Raw genomic sequence first — 15,677 nt, forward strand, 5'->3', positions numbered from 1 at the left:
GCACGTACATTTACTCACGCATGCACGTCGTCATATGAAGCGAAATATTCTCAAGCACGACGTTAAACCCAATTTCACCTCACCTCACCTTGATTTATGAATTCTCGGTGAGTATTTTTTGGAGTTAAACTACATATTACCGGGATATCTTGAAACAGGGGCCTGGGATTCGATGGGAATTGTGAACTGAGACTGCCAACACCCTCTCCGTTTGCGGGATTGGGACTGATGGTTGCAGTGAGGGTTAGATGGCATAGCCTAGTGGTTAAAGCGTTCGCTCGTCACGCCGAAGACACGGGTTCGATTCCCCACATGGGTACAATGGGTGAGATGGCATAGCCTAGTGGTTAAAGCGTTCGCTCGTCACGCCGAAGACACGGGTTCGATTCCCCATATGGGTGCAATGTGTGAAGCCAATTTCTGGTGTTTCCCCCACCGTGATATTGCTGGAATATTGCTAAAAGCGTCGTAAAACCATACTCACTCACTGTAACAGGTGTCCACTGGCTGGTCCCAGTATTTGACCATAAAATAATTTCAGTATTCATGCAGAGCCTTATCCAGATTTCATTGTTCTTGATTTATGACCGCCTCCGTGGTGTAGTGATTAGAGCGTCCGCCCGGAGAGCGGAAGGTCGGGGGTTCGATCCCCGACCGCGTCGTACCAAAAGACGTTAAAATATGGTACTTGTTGGTCCCTGCCTGGCGCTCGGCATTAATGGGTACAACAAGGACTGGTCGGCTCGGAGTCAGTATAATGTGTCTGAGTGGGGTATTCATGCTTCACTGCGGCATGGTATCACAGTGGGCTAGCACTATAAAACCAGCTTAAGTCTTGGCTAGTACAAGCAGCCGCACATACATTTACTCACGCATGCACGTCGTCATATGAGCGAAATATTCTCAAGCACGACGTTAAACCCAATTTCACCTCACCTCACCTTGATTTATGAATTCTCGGTGAGTATTTTTTGGAGTTAAACTACATATTACCGGGATATCTTGAAACAGGGGCCTGGGATTCGATGGGAATTGTGAACTGAGACTGCCAACACCCTCTCCGTTTGCGGGATTGGGACTGATGGTTGCAGTGAGGGTTAGATGGCATAGCCTAGTGGTTAAAGCGTTCGCTCGTCACGCCGAAGACACGGGTTCGATTCCCCACATGGGTACAATGGGTGAGATGGCATAGCCTTGTGGTTAAAGCGTTCGCTCGTCACGCCGAAGACACGGGTACGATTCCCCATATGGGTACAATGTGTGGAGCCTATTTCTGGTGTCCCACGCCGTGACATTGCTGGAATACTGATGAAAGCTAAAACTAAACTCACTCACTCACCAGCAGAAGGTAATCGGGACTAAAAAGTGTTTTATTGGCACGCACATATATCATGTTTAATTAGCAGATTCAACATTTAAAAAGTAAAAGCGTTCTTCATCTATTCATTTTCTGATATAATGTCGAGTGAATTATGATGTGAGCTCTTGAATTTTAAATATTAATTTATTTATTTTATTTTAATCGAGAGGGTGAGCAAATGAAAGTGAACGTATTTGGGATTTAGGGGACTGACGGTTTGCACTCTCTGATCTGACAGGCCTTGCAATTTGCTTTTCAGTATTTTTTTTTTAAATTATTGTGTCAAAAATCACGTTTCATTATGTGCGATAAAATCCCGTTTATCCATACGGTAAAGATTAACGTGGAATTGCCCAGGAAATCAGAATTTCAGATAAACGAGTCATGGTTTACAGCTACTATAGATTTATGTTGCTTTTTTTCTATAGATGAGTTTCCAGATTGTCAGAGTCCGTATTATCGAGAGTAAGCCTCAGTCACTGCTTGCTCTCCCCAATGATGTTTAAAAGTTCACTGTCCCCATATGTGTCGTGTACGAAATAATTCTCACCCCGAATACAAATAAAGTAAAATCTAATTTGAAAATATTGAGGTTTATTTATCCGATCAAAATGTGTTTTTGTTGTGATTACCAATAATCAATAGGTAACTGCTGGCTGGAGGCATCGCGGTGGAAAGAATCAGACGTATTACTATTATCATTATGGTTACTATGGCAGCCTAGTTGTCAAATAATTCGATTGCCCTGGTTCGAATCCCCACATTAGTACAGATGCGGTCATTAAATCTCGTCGTAACATAGCTGAAATACAGCCGATGCGAAGATAAACTTTTACCCACTATCTCTTCTTAATAAAAAGAGTTCAAAATCGATAGGCAAAACCAACAAAACAAATAAATGGATTCAATGTGCATTTCCATTTGTATGAAAACATAAAATATATTAAACTAGTAGTGTCAAAATGAAATTGAATATAATTAATCGTGCATATTCGCGCATTGAGCACTCGTGCACCGGAACACCACGTCAGCCATTCGGTCTACTCATTCACTGATGCGTCCATGTAGCACACACAGATGTACAAGTATGTGTAAATTCTCCCAACTTAAACCCCGCCCTTCCGTCGCGCACAGCTTGGTTTAATGGTGGTGAATATATAAACCGCGCGCGGTCCGAAAAGACGATCGATGTGTGTAACATGTGTTTACGTGCGAAGTAATTCCCGTTTAGATATTTCCACGAACACTTACTGCAACGAAGGGAGGTTACCTTGAGAAGAAACCCAAGATTTCCATATCATTTGGATTATTTAAGTGAAAGGCATTTTCAACTCGTCCGGGAGGAAAACTTATCGTGTTCTAGAATCAACTAGTGGGCATTGATTATATGGACGTTCCGTGTTATTCTGAAGTGAAATGTGTCTATATGTGTGAGTCATGGTTGCAATCAACCGACTGACAACGTGAACTACTTATGTAGACTTCGACAAAGACACTACCAAGTGCCCATTACCCACCGTTGATCACCGAAATGTTTACGATGGCACTGAACGACCAAACCACTTTTTCCCTGTGTATCCTTGTATTCGTCCATCAATGTTACGGTCAGACTTGCCCAGAGACCCGGGGTTGTATACCGAATGATCAGGAACTCGTCTTAGCAACAAGTACAGCTCCATCAGCAAGAACCGTTACAGCTACTTCCACGTGCGGTGACCCGAATCCAACTATATACATGAGTTTGGTTACCTCTGATACCACGAACTACACCTGTGCTCCGAACGACCACCGAAAAGAACTTATGACAGATAAAGATAACGTAACTATCACAGTACCCAGTCTTCCCATTAGTTTTGAACTTCAGCCTAAATGGTCCACGTATTGGCAGTCCCAAAACACCGTCGACGGTGACGGTAATCGTACCAGGGTTGAAGTCGTTGTCAACTTTACGGATGTTTTTCTTATATCCGAGGTACAGATATATTTTTCTCGCCCCTGAACGTCCTCGCCAATGTCAAGGTCGACGCACGACCAGCCGCCATGTACATTGAACGTTACGTGAACGGTAACTGGGAAATGTGGCGTTATTTTGCTGAAAATTGTAACGATTTTGCACAAACACCAATGTCGGCCACAGATCCCACGACAGTATTCTGTGCAACACTGACCAGAGGCGATACTAAGAATGAACAACAGAACGCTTTCAGAGTAAGTAATACAGCATTAATCATTATAGACCGAGTTTGTTTTCAGCGCTCTTTGGTTATCGTATGATCGATGTTGCAGATCGATACTCATGGTGTCAGTCACTGGATTGTCAGGCCCAGACCCGTTTATTTACCGACCGCCATCATACAGTTGGAATTATGCTGAGTGTCACGTTCGAGTTGACGATCCAATCACTTTTGTGCCCTATCTGTCAATGTTGGAAATGTCCTGTGCATGACTCGCTTGAAACCTCTTGAAAACTTTACTAAAGGTTTTACCTAGTGGTTAAAGCGTTCGCTAGTCACAGCGAAGACCCGGGTTCGATTCCCCACATGGGCACAAAGTGCGAAACCCATTTCTGGTGTCTTACGCCGTGATATTGCTGGAATATTGCTAAAAGCGGCGTAAAACTAAACTCGCTCATTCACAAAAACTTGAAACAAGAGTGTTATCCGTCGTGGAGAGAGCGAGCCCATCTGAATCTTACACCTTTTAAAATGTAAACATAAAGGTCTCGAAAGTTTGGGGAAGGATTTTGGCCAGATTCTGTTGTTTTGATTTCGGAGAAGAAACTCAGACATAGATCAGCAAGAAAGGGATCTTTATTTGCGTCCGTGGGGACCACTGACCCTTGTGTGCGCACACATATGCATACACTCACTCACTCATACGACATTTGCTTTCACTTCTGACAAATATTCTTGAAGTTAGTTAGTCTTGAATACCACGGAGGGAGACACTAGATATGGGCTCCACAAACTGTACCCCTGTGGGGAATAGTCTAGAACCTCTGGCGATGCAGGGACATCTCTGGTCACCACGTTAGTAAGTAATGCCCCCTGGCTCTAATAATGAAGTGCTTATTTAAGTTTGTTTGGCCTGATAATGGTGTACGATATTAAAATGTTAAACGTTTTGATGAAACTGAACTTGGTACTTTTCTTAAATTGCAATAAAATCAAGTTTAAAAATGTGCAACTCCAACTGCCTCTGTGAATATATAGCAATCGCCCCATCATTTAGTGAGGGTGGTATACATGTATATATATATATATATATATGAGTCCAGATATTTCTTCTTGCCAAATCTCCTTTATATCTGCACAAGATCTTTCTTTATATATATATATATATATATATATATATATATATATATATATATATATATATATATATATAAGAAAGATCTTTCTTTTATATATATATATATATATATATATATATATATATATATATATATATATATAAGAAAGATCTTGTGCAGATATAAAGGAGATTTGGCAAGATATATATGAAATGGGGTTTAACGTCATACTTAAGAATATTTCTCTCATATTTCTCTCATATGACGACGTGCATGCGTGTGTATGTGTGGCTGTTTGTACTAGCCGAGACTTAAGCTGGTTTTATATATAGTGCTAGCTCACTGAGATACCATGCCGCAGTTAAGCATGAATAGCCAACTCAGACACATTATACTGACTCCGAGCCGGTCAGCCTTGCTGTACCCATTAATGCCGAACGCCAGGCAGGGACCAACAAATACCATATTTTAAGGTCTTTTTGGTATGACGCGGCCAGGGATCGAACCCGCGACCTTCCACTCCCCCGGGCGGACGCAAAAGAGGGATGGACAGCCTTGAGGTTGAGTCATGTCAAACGTTGATTGTGCTGACGCGTAGTTTTGACTGCTTACACCCTCAGTGCCATGTTGCATGGCCTGAGACATTACCAGTATGTCATTCATACCCTGTTATTTTATACCAATAGTTAATGTAGTGATGTATACAATTGTTAAATCGTATGATCCATCTCGTCACGAGGAATAATACAAAGTTTCAACTTTCACTGATGATCTTTTCTCTCCAATTTAATTTTGAAAACATAAATTTTGTATAAAAGTTAATTGCTGGGGTTCCCATACTGACATTCAATAATTCCTGTATTTTTTTAACTCTGACACAGACAGTTATTACAATACTTTCGGAAAGATATATCCATGTGCATGCAATGAATTAACCCAGATCTGTACGCCAAAGAATTTGGTATGAAACCAGCAAACAACGAATTAATGTTATGCAGTTGTGTCATACACTGTACTAGGTTTACAAATCAATACAAATTACTGCTAAGTAATAACAATGGCAGTATACAATAGAGAGGCTGTACAAAACCCAATGGTAGTACCATTACAGTAGCAGTATGCAATAAAGTAGCATGGATAATAGCAACAGAGTCAGTGATAATATACTACCCATCAAAAGTGTACACTCACTTAAGGCACTCACTATGTGTTATGTATATATCTATATGGTTACATCGAAGATGAATTCCTTCCCTAACTTGGTGGCTCTTTAATCTTCAAGGAGCTCACATTAAAAAAGTTATTCATTCCTTGTTAAAACCAGAAACAATCTATTCACAGTAGAATCATCACATAAACAAATATATTAATTATCCAAGACTGGCATCCACTGGAGACATGACTTTGGAGAGATTAAAGAAAAGCTTCACTGTTTACAGACACAAATTACTGTTTACAAACTGAAAAAGCAAATTTGGAGGAATGATATTGAATAATCAATAAAACGTCACTTGACTTTTGATATCAAAGATATTAAAACTCGTCGTGAAAGTAGACGTAGGCGTACTTGTAGACATATTTGGTTATAAATACACACTTTGGTGAGGTTCTGCACGTAGTAACACACAGACAAAATATCTAACAATGGCCGTGTGGCTTTTAGTAATAGTAATAGTCCCCTTATATGGCGCTCATATCCAGGCACATTGCTTGCTCACGGCGCTACGTACATTACTATCCCCGGTCATAGGACACTATCGTACTTTCCGATACTTTTTAACTCCCTGGGGAACATACAGCCATGCTGCCTGTTAGGCGCAATGAACTAAACACTAACATTGCCAGCACATCCTCACGGGTACCCATTTTACAGCTGGGTGAACTGATACAATGTGGATCTAAGTATCATGTCCAAGGATACTACGCAAATGTGCCCACCTCGGGACCCGAACCTATAGGTGCCTCCACCGGGGATCGAACCCGGGCCTTCAGCGTGATAGGCAGACGCCATACCACTGTACTACTACACACCACTTCAAACGTTTACCAACTAAGAGGAACATTTTGTTAGGGACAGGTAGCTTCTTCACTGCAAGAAATGCGGCGTGACGATACTAGGATTTACACCGAAACGTCTCATCTATTTCATTACAGAAGCTGTCTATCCATAAACAATGTTCCTCTTCATTACCAGCTTGTAAATGCCACTTAATGAAGTTTAACATACAATAACCTACGGTTATAGCTACCTTAAGTGGACCATTTATACAGTACAACCAGAAATGTTTGAGAATTTAATGATTGTAAATGTTTTATTTTTTTCACTCATTACTCACGTATTAAATGTGAATATTAACAGAACATAACTCCAGATTCAAAGACAGGTGAACAGTTAGTATTTTGTCAAGTCACCATGGGCAGCAATGCAAGCTTCAATGCGGCGGGGCATACTTCTGATCAAAGAAGTTAGGAAGTCGTGGTCCATGCTGTCCCAATATCGGACCACCTCTTCTTTCATTTCAGCAATATTTGTCAGATTTTTCTTATTGACACTTTCCTTCATAAGTCCCCAAACATTTTCTATTGGATTTGGGTCAGGGCTATAGCTTGGCCAATCTAATAATGTCATATTTTGGGTCCGAAACCAGGCCTGTGAATGCTTTGAACGATGTTTTGGGTCGTTGTCCTGCTGGAAAATCCAAAACTTTCCATAGAACACGTGAGCAGATGGAAGTGAATGTCCCTCGAGAATATCTGTGTACCGCTCACTGTTCACGTTCCCTTCAAATACACAGAGGGGCGTTGCCCCTAACACAGATATGCCACCCGAAACGTTAAATTTCGGACTGTACTTTGGGCGCTGATACAAAGGTTTTTCAGTTTGTTTGGTCCAGAATTTCAGTGTATTAGGAACAGCCACACAGAACTTTCATCTGAGAAAATCACATTGTCCCAGTTAAAATTTCTATGCTGTAAGCACCAGTTCAACCTTCGCTCCTTTTGTTCAGGTTTCGAGATCGGTGATGGAATTCCTCGACTTTTCTACCAACCCATTGCATTCAGCTCAGTTCTAATTGTCTCGTTACAGACAGCCACAGTTCCTCTATCGATCATATCCAGCCTTAAGTTTTCTAACCTCCTTCGTTTGTTTTTAGAAGCAAGAATACCAAGCCGCCTCCTGTCACCGACAGTCAATTTTCTGGGCCTGCCTGCGCCTCCCTGGTGCTCAATGCCATATCCATTTGCAATATTTTTCAAAACACGATAAACAGTGGACAAAGGGATGCCTGTTCTACTTGAAATCACTTTAGCTGATCTGGTAAACAAAGGGGGTCCTCCCTTGAATGAAACCAAGCACTTGATAGCTGGTCAAGGTTGTTTGTACTAGAAATCCAATCAATTCTCAATAATTTCTGGTCATACTTTATCAACTCGTTATAGCCATAGTTTGTTAATGCTACCTTAAAGCAGTTCGTTACATCCGTCAGTTCGTTATAAGCGTGTTCGATATAACGCAGTTTTCTTTATTTAACCATAACCAATCTGCTGTTGTTTCCAGGTGGAGTTGCACCCAGCGTCAGAATACAGCACCGAGTTCCTGTCGAATCAGACAGTGATGGAGTACTACACCGCCTCGGCTGTGAGGATCACCCTCGTTAAACCAGCCAGTTTGGAACCTCTGCAGTCTTACTACGCCATAGCAGATATCAAAGTAGACGGAACTTGTTTCTGCCACGGACATTCTTTAACATGCACAGGACCTGTATGTACCATTATATTGTTTTAATTAATTAACTTAACATTTGAAATAAGAAAAGTCTTTTCAAAATTAGTATTTAGGAGTCCATGTCAGCCATTTGTACCCATGCATACACTCGTAAAGGTCCGGGTTAGAATTGGTCTTTAGGAACCCATGCTTGTCGTAAAAGGCGACTAACGGGATCGGGTGGTCATGCTCGCTGACCTGGTTGACACATGTCATCGGTTCCCAAATAGCGTAAATCGATGTTCATGCTGTTGATCACTGGATTGTCTGGTCCAGACTCGATTATTTACAGACCGCCGCCATATAGCTGGTGTATTGCTGAGTGCGGCGTAAAACAACAACCAAACCAAAACAAAAAAACACTACTTAATCAACTTAACATTTATTGTTGCAGTATTTCGTCTCTGCGTAAAGTTTGGGTTAAAAGGGAGTATTCACTTGAAAAATGGGTTAGACCAAGTCGTACCAAAATATGAAGACGCTGCTTTGTTGAAAACACCCCAGATTAAAGCAGTCGCTCTGTAAAACCCCAGCTGTTGCCCCGGTATCAAATACATTAGAGTCTAATAACCATTCCTTTCATTTGTTTTTAGCCACCAATGAACACCGGTGTTTACTTTCATTTACAATAATAATAATAATAATAATAATAATAATAATAATAATACCATCCATGGTACGACCCTGAACATGCCCAGGGCGTCATGGGAAATGATGATTTAAACTTCTGTGGAATAGACCCAAATACAGCCTCAGAAGAATTCCAGCCAACACACCTGATCTTGTCCTTAATGATAAAGCCAATTAATTTATTTATATCATTGAATTTTCTGTCCCTTTTGACAGCAATGTGATTGGCAAGATTCAGGAAAAGCATGCTAAATATGCAGACCTAGCCTTTAAAATGTCTCGCTTGCATCCCAAGTACACTGTCGTCAGGCTCCCCATTGTTCTCGGTGCCCTTGGTTTGGTACCTCCTGATTTCTTGGCGCAGATCAGGAGTGCCCGGGCTCTCCACCGGGAACACAGCCCTTCTGACACTCTGGGTAATGCAGAAGGCTGCAGTGTTGGGGAGTCTACATATTCTCCGGAAAGTTCTTGGTGTTCGACTAGGCAGCGTTTACTGGGAGAAGTCCCATTCGCTGTCTGGGCTGCGTGTAGAGGGGGCAAGGACCCTTAGCTGATAATGATCCTTACCAGCCTGACTGTGCCAGGATCACCCGAACCCTCTCTGATGCATTTTCATCTCAATCTGTAAAACATAATAATAATAGTAATTATCCACTTATATAACGGTTGATCACTGGATTGTCTGGTCCAGACTTGATTATTTACAGACCGCCGCCATATAGCTGGAATATTGCCGAGTGCGGCGTAAAACTAAACTCACTCACTCACTTATATAACGCTGAACTCCACCCCCGCACTGACATACCCTAAGCGCACACAGCATGATCGACATTATTACCCCGAATAACCCAAGCTGCCTGTGAGGCGATGGAAGGTTACCAGTCATATGACTTATCCCACCGGGTACCCATTTTCTGCTGGATAAACAGAGGCAATGTTGAACAAACTCACTTGTCTGAGGTGTGTCCACATGGGTGCTTCCTTATGGGGCAGGACTGAAGTCCTGGAAACTCTCAGGTGTCATGCTACTAAACACGGTCACCCGTGCAGTTTAGATAATAGTGACAGCTTGTAGACATTTATAACTTTTTACGGTATATATAATAACGATTTACTGCTTTCTGCTTGATAAATGTAGTCTATTGCATAACACTCTCCTGTATTCTATTGAGATCCACTGCATCATTGTACATTACAGTCATGTATAACTATGCACTACTGCATCCAGTTGCAAACAGTACTCTGTATTCTGCCGATCTGATTGTGCTTTACTGAACCGTACAATATTATAACACTCTCTTTCATATTGGACTGAACCGTACAACATTACAACACTCTCCTTCATAACGGACTGAACTGTACAACATTATAACACTCTCCTTCATAACGGACTGAACTGTACAACATTATAACACTCTCCTTCATAGCGGACTGAACTGTACAACATTACAACACTCTCCTTCATAACGGACTGAACTGTACAACATTATAACACTCTCCTTCATAGCGGACTGAACTGTACAACATAACAACACACTCCTTCATAACGCAAGGGCGTAGGAACGGTTTTCGTGTGTGTGTGTGTGTGTGTGTGTGTGTGTGTGCTAATTTATGTAAAGTATTGAAAATCAAAATGAAATTGTAGTTATAGTAAGGTAGATATGGTTTCGTCTTAAAAAAAGCCCCCAAGCCCCCCCTGTTCCTACGCCCCTGTAACGGGTGTGTACTCTACTGCATAGCTATACTCTGCTTTGGACTATAGTACAGCTACACTCTGTCGCCTTTTACCTCATAACTATACTCTACTTCACTAGTCTGTGCTCTACTGCGGAACTATACTGTGTTGCATTTTACTGGATAAGTATACTCTATTTCTCTATTCTGGGCTCTATATAGTGCGACTATATTCTGTTGCGCTTTACTGTATAACAATACTCTACTTTACTATTCTGGGCTCTATAGTGCGACTATATTCTGTTGCGCTTTACTGTATAACAATACTCTACTTTACTATTCTGGGCTCTATAGTGCGACTATATTCTGTTGCGCTTTACTGTATAACAATACTCTACTTTACTATTCTGGGCTCTATAGTGCGACTATATTTGGTTGCGCTTAACTGTATAACAATACTCTACTTTACTATTCTGGGCTCTATAGTGCGACTATATTCTGTTGCGCTTTACTGTATAACAATACTCTACTTTACTATTCTGGGCTCTATATAGTGCGACTATATTCTGTTGCGCTTTACTGTATAACAATACTCTCCTTTACTATTCTGGGCTCTATATAGTGCGACTATATTCTGTTGTGCTTTACTGTATAACAATACTCTACTTTACTATTCTGGGCTCTATAGTGCGACTATATTCTGTTGTGCTTTACTGTATAACAATACTCTACTTTACTATTCTGGGCTCTATAGTCCGACTATATTCTGTTGCGCTTTACTGTATAACAATACTCTACTTTACTATTCTGGGCTCTATAGTGCGACTATATTTGGTTGCGCTTAACTGTATAACAATACTCTACTTTACTATTCTGGGCTCTATAGTGCGACTATATTCTGTTGCGCTTTACTGTATAACAATACTCTACTTTACTATTCTGGGCTCTATAGTGCGACTATATTCTGTTGCGCTTTACTGTATAACAATACTCTACTTTACTATTCTGGGCTCTAACTATACTCTATCGCATTTTACTGCATAACAATGCTATACTTTACTATTCTAAGATGTATACTGCCTAACGATACTATATCGCATTTTCCTGCATAACTATGCTATACTTAACTATTCTCAGATCTACTGCCTAACTATACTATACCGCCATTTACTGCAAGTATATGCTCTACTGCCCTATTCTGGGCTATACTGCTTACCTATACTCTACTTCACCATTATGGGGTCTACTGCATTTTATTGAGTACCTTTACCCTTCAGTATTCTAATTCATTACTGCTGCACCCCACTGAGCTCTACGCCATGCCTGTACTCTACCGTACCCTACTGCAATTTATTACCCACGTGGTCAACGTATGGGTAGTTGCATACTAATCTCGTACGTCACACGAGTGTCGTATCCCGTTGACCTGTGTCGTAACGACTTGACCTGAGATTCTAACGATTTGGTGCTTCGGAGTAGTTTACTGTAGGAGGCTGTACGAGGCGATGACAACTGACATGCATCGTGACGTCGGTTACCAAGGCAGTGACGTCATTACAGTACGACGTCATGCAAATATTGTACTACTGTACAAAACTCTTCCGCAACCTCTTTATGAAACCGGTTTCGGTTTGAAACCAAAAACATAACAAAAATACGCTATTTTGTTAATTTAATGCATGTAAGACGTGGGTAATAAATAAAATACCACACTCGGTCTCATTACATACGAATTATACGAAACTCGTGACCTTCCTATGTTATCTGACCTCGCTTTCGCTCGGTCAGATACCATAGGAAGGACACTCGTTTCGTATGTAATGAGACCTCGTGTAGTATTCTCTACGTACTGCATCTCTACCGCAGTGCATTCTTCTGCATAGTTCTCCTCGACGCTGACCAGCTGTTGACGCTCTATTTACCAGTAGTAAGCAATTCGCTGAATGTTATCGACAGATCCCATGAGTTGCTGGCGTTGATCATGTACGCCGTGGACATCAGCGTTGTAGTCGTACTGACATACCGCTCTTCGGCATCACCGTTCTGTGTAAATACATTCGAAAGAATGGCAGTTTGTTTAAATTTGAATAAAACAAAGTAAATATATTGATAGATACCCTGACTCGGTTGATTTAAAAAATTATGTTAGACCTAAACCCATGACTCCCAAATCCGAAGCTGTTGCACTGTAGAATTCAATAAATTATGCCTTCTTTGAAATCTGAACAGGTACATTTACAGATGCAATTTTACTCGTGACGATCTTATTTCATTTCCCATTACATGAAGACCAGCTGTCACCCGTGGGGATCCGGGTTAGACTTGGTCTTCAGCAACCAATGCTTGTCGTAAGAGGCGACTAACGGGACTGGGTGGTCAGGCTCGCTGACTTGGTTGACACATGCGTAGGTCGATGCTCATGATGTTGATCACTGGATTGTCTGGTCAAGACTCGCCGCCATACAGCTGGAATATTGCTGAGTGTTGCATTAAAAGACAAACAAACAAAAACACATGTTTATGTAGTAGATAAGTTGCAAACAGTAACAAATAAGCAACAAGCGTCCCGAGGTCCCCTGAATGTTTGTCAAGGCTGCAACCCAGCGGTCGCTCTATTCCCGTGGGCGATGGTGGTTCACACGTGTTGACAGCCTCAGAAATCCCCCTTTGTGACACGATAACAGGCCTCTTTGTACGTGTAATTTACCACGAGCAATTCGTATTGATGTTTGTGACACAAATACCATTACGTATCTAACGGCAATGGGTTCGCAAGGCCCTTTCACAACACGAGCTGTTGAACACTTGGTCTAAACTGATCGCTAAACTGACGCGAAGGGCTTGAATGGATGCCATGTTCCAAGTGTATTGACACGTTTAGTGAACGTATGTTCGCGATTTTCGGCACTTAAATCTAATCAGGAAGTCATAAGGTTTGTGTCCTAGACATACGGGTAATTCGTTTGCCGGTCACGTGTTACTTTCGAACTTTAACCTGTGACGGTGATCTCACACACACACGCACCCACGCAAGCACACATACACGCACGCACGCACGCACACACACACACACGCGCACACACACACACACACGATCAGGCACCAGCGAAGGGTAACAATTTGGTAACAATTTATCAGAGGCGAAATTACAAAAAAACGTGAATATAATAAATGCTGGCGAGCATGGTTACCATGACAACGCAACCAAATCTGATTTTTACACCCCTCGTACGGATAAGAGGGGTTGGGGGTCGAGAGTTAATGATATACCTATCATATCCCGTTGTCAAACACGTTGCTTAACACTGTGTCAATTAAAACATTTTGGTTTTTTAACTGACCAAACTGCAAAACTGTCGAGGGCAGGCCAATGTATCTTAGGTCTATTACGTTAAATACCACATACATACTATACTACGTTCGTCAATCTACACGACGTGAAAAAATAGACTAACTTATTAAACGTTTGTGATAGATCAGGGTCGTCGATTCCTATAAAAAACCTTGAAACTACAATGCCCAATGGACCCAGATACACCCTAGGTATGAGAGGGTTCTTGGCTACATGAAACTCAATGTAAACTTCACGTTGTGTTTTCCAGAACATGAACGAATGTGTCTGCAGTCACAACACCGAGGGGTCGAACTGCGAGAAATGTAAACCTCTCTATAACAACAAACCCTGGGCTATGGGGACACCGACCTCTAGTAACGCATGTGAAGGTAAGTACAGTCAATATGATACCCTCTACATTACAAAACCTGGACAATAAGGATACATGTGAAGGTAAGTCGGGTCAATACGATAACCTATATATAACAAACCCTGGACAATGTGGACGCCTGTCACTGTAAACTCATGTGAAGATAAGTCAGGTCAATACGATTACCTCTATATAACAAACCCTGGAGAATGTGGACGCATGTCACTGTAAACGCATTTGAAGGTAAGTCAAGTCGATCTGATCATCTCTACATAACAAACCCTGGAGAATGTGGACGCATGCCACTGAAAACGCATTTGAAGATAAGTCAAGTCGATTTGATAACCTCTACATAACAAACCCTGGAGAATGTGGACGCATGTCACTGTAAACGCATTTGAAGGTAAGTCAAGTCGATCTGATAACCTCTATATAACAAACCCTGGAGAATTTGGGTTCGATTCCCAACATCCGTACAGTGTGCGAAGCCCTTTTCTTGTGTCCCCCGCCGTTATATTGCTGGAATAAATCTAAAAGCGGCGTAAAACTAAAGTCACTCACTTTTAGGAAATCTTTAAGACGTTCTATTTAAACATGAACCTTGGCAAAATGGTTCTCGGTTTGCTATGCTATGAATGTTTAGTATAATATTAACTATTCTAAATTTGGTGCCACAAGGTCTTGTTATGTCGTCTTCCGCCCAGAAGACCCGGGTTCGATTCCCCACTTGGGTACAACGTGTAAAGCCCATTTCTGGTGTCTCCCGCCGTGATATTGCTGGAATATTGCTAAAAGCGGCGTAAAACATACTCACTCACTCACTCTTCTGCCCAAGGTTATGACTGATATTCACTGAATTTGTTTTAGTCAGTCCGTCCCTTGACCATTACTATGTAAGATTTGCAATATAAAATGCATGTTAACACGGCAATTGATGACGTTGCAACATCTACTTGACAGCCTGCAGCTGCAACAGCCGTGCCGGTGCGTGTGTGTACAACGCTACAAAGGGCCACGGTGTCTGTACAGACTGTACGGGGAATACGGCGGGAGACAACTGTACAGAGTGTAAATCCGGGTACTTCGCCAATCCGTCCCAGATGCCCGGATCCTCAGTGGCACCGGCTCCAAACGGCACCATGTGTAAAGGTAAGTCTCTAAAGGTCAATATAGGCAGGAGATACTATATCAAACAGTGTACCAGATGATCCAAGCTTTGTACCCATCGGGTAATTAAAGATGAATATATTT

The 15,677-nt window shown here is 41.6% G+C and overlaps 1 protein-coding gene across 1 annotated transcript in view; it reads left to right on the plus strand.

Annotated features, from left to right (window-relative positions):
* Nucleotides 1–2,531: 2,531 nt before the first annotated feature.
* The window catches only part of LOC124256891 (laminin subunit alpha-5-like), a 57,788-nt gene continuing 44,642 nt past the window's right edge, over nt 2,532–15,677 (plus strand). Inside the window, exons 1-4 of the mRNA XM_046690861.1 lie at nt 2,532–3,568; nt 8,212–8,415; nt 14,325–14,445; nt 15,387–15,575. Of these exons, the coding sequence (XP_046546817.1) occupies nt 3,401–3,568; nt 8,212–8,415; nt 14,325–14,445; nt 15,387–15,575 (682 nt within the window). The 5' untranslated portion in view covers nt 2,532–3,400. The remainder of the gene's footprint in view (nt 3,569–8,211; nt 8,416–14,324; nt 14,446–15,386; nt 15,576–15,677) is intronic.

Source organism: Haliotis rubra, unplaced genomic scaffold (assembly GCF_003918875.1).
Source record: "Haliotis rubra isolate DU_JTF1 unplaced genomic scaffold, ASM391887v1 Scf642, whole genome shotgun sequence".
Classification (NCBI taxonomy): domain Eukaryota; kingdom Metazoa; phylum Mollusca; class Gastropoda; order Lepetellida; family Haliotidae; genus Haliotis; species Haliotis rubra.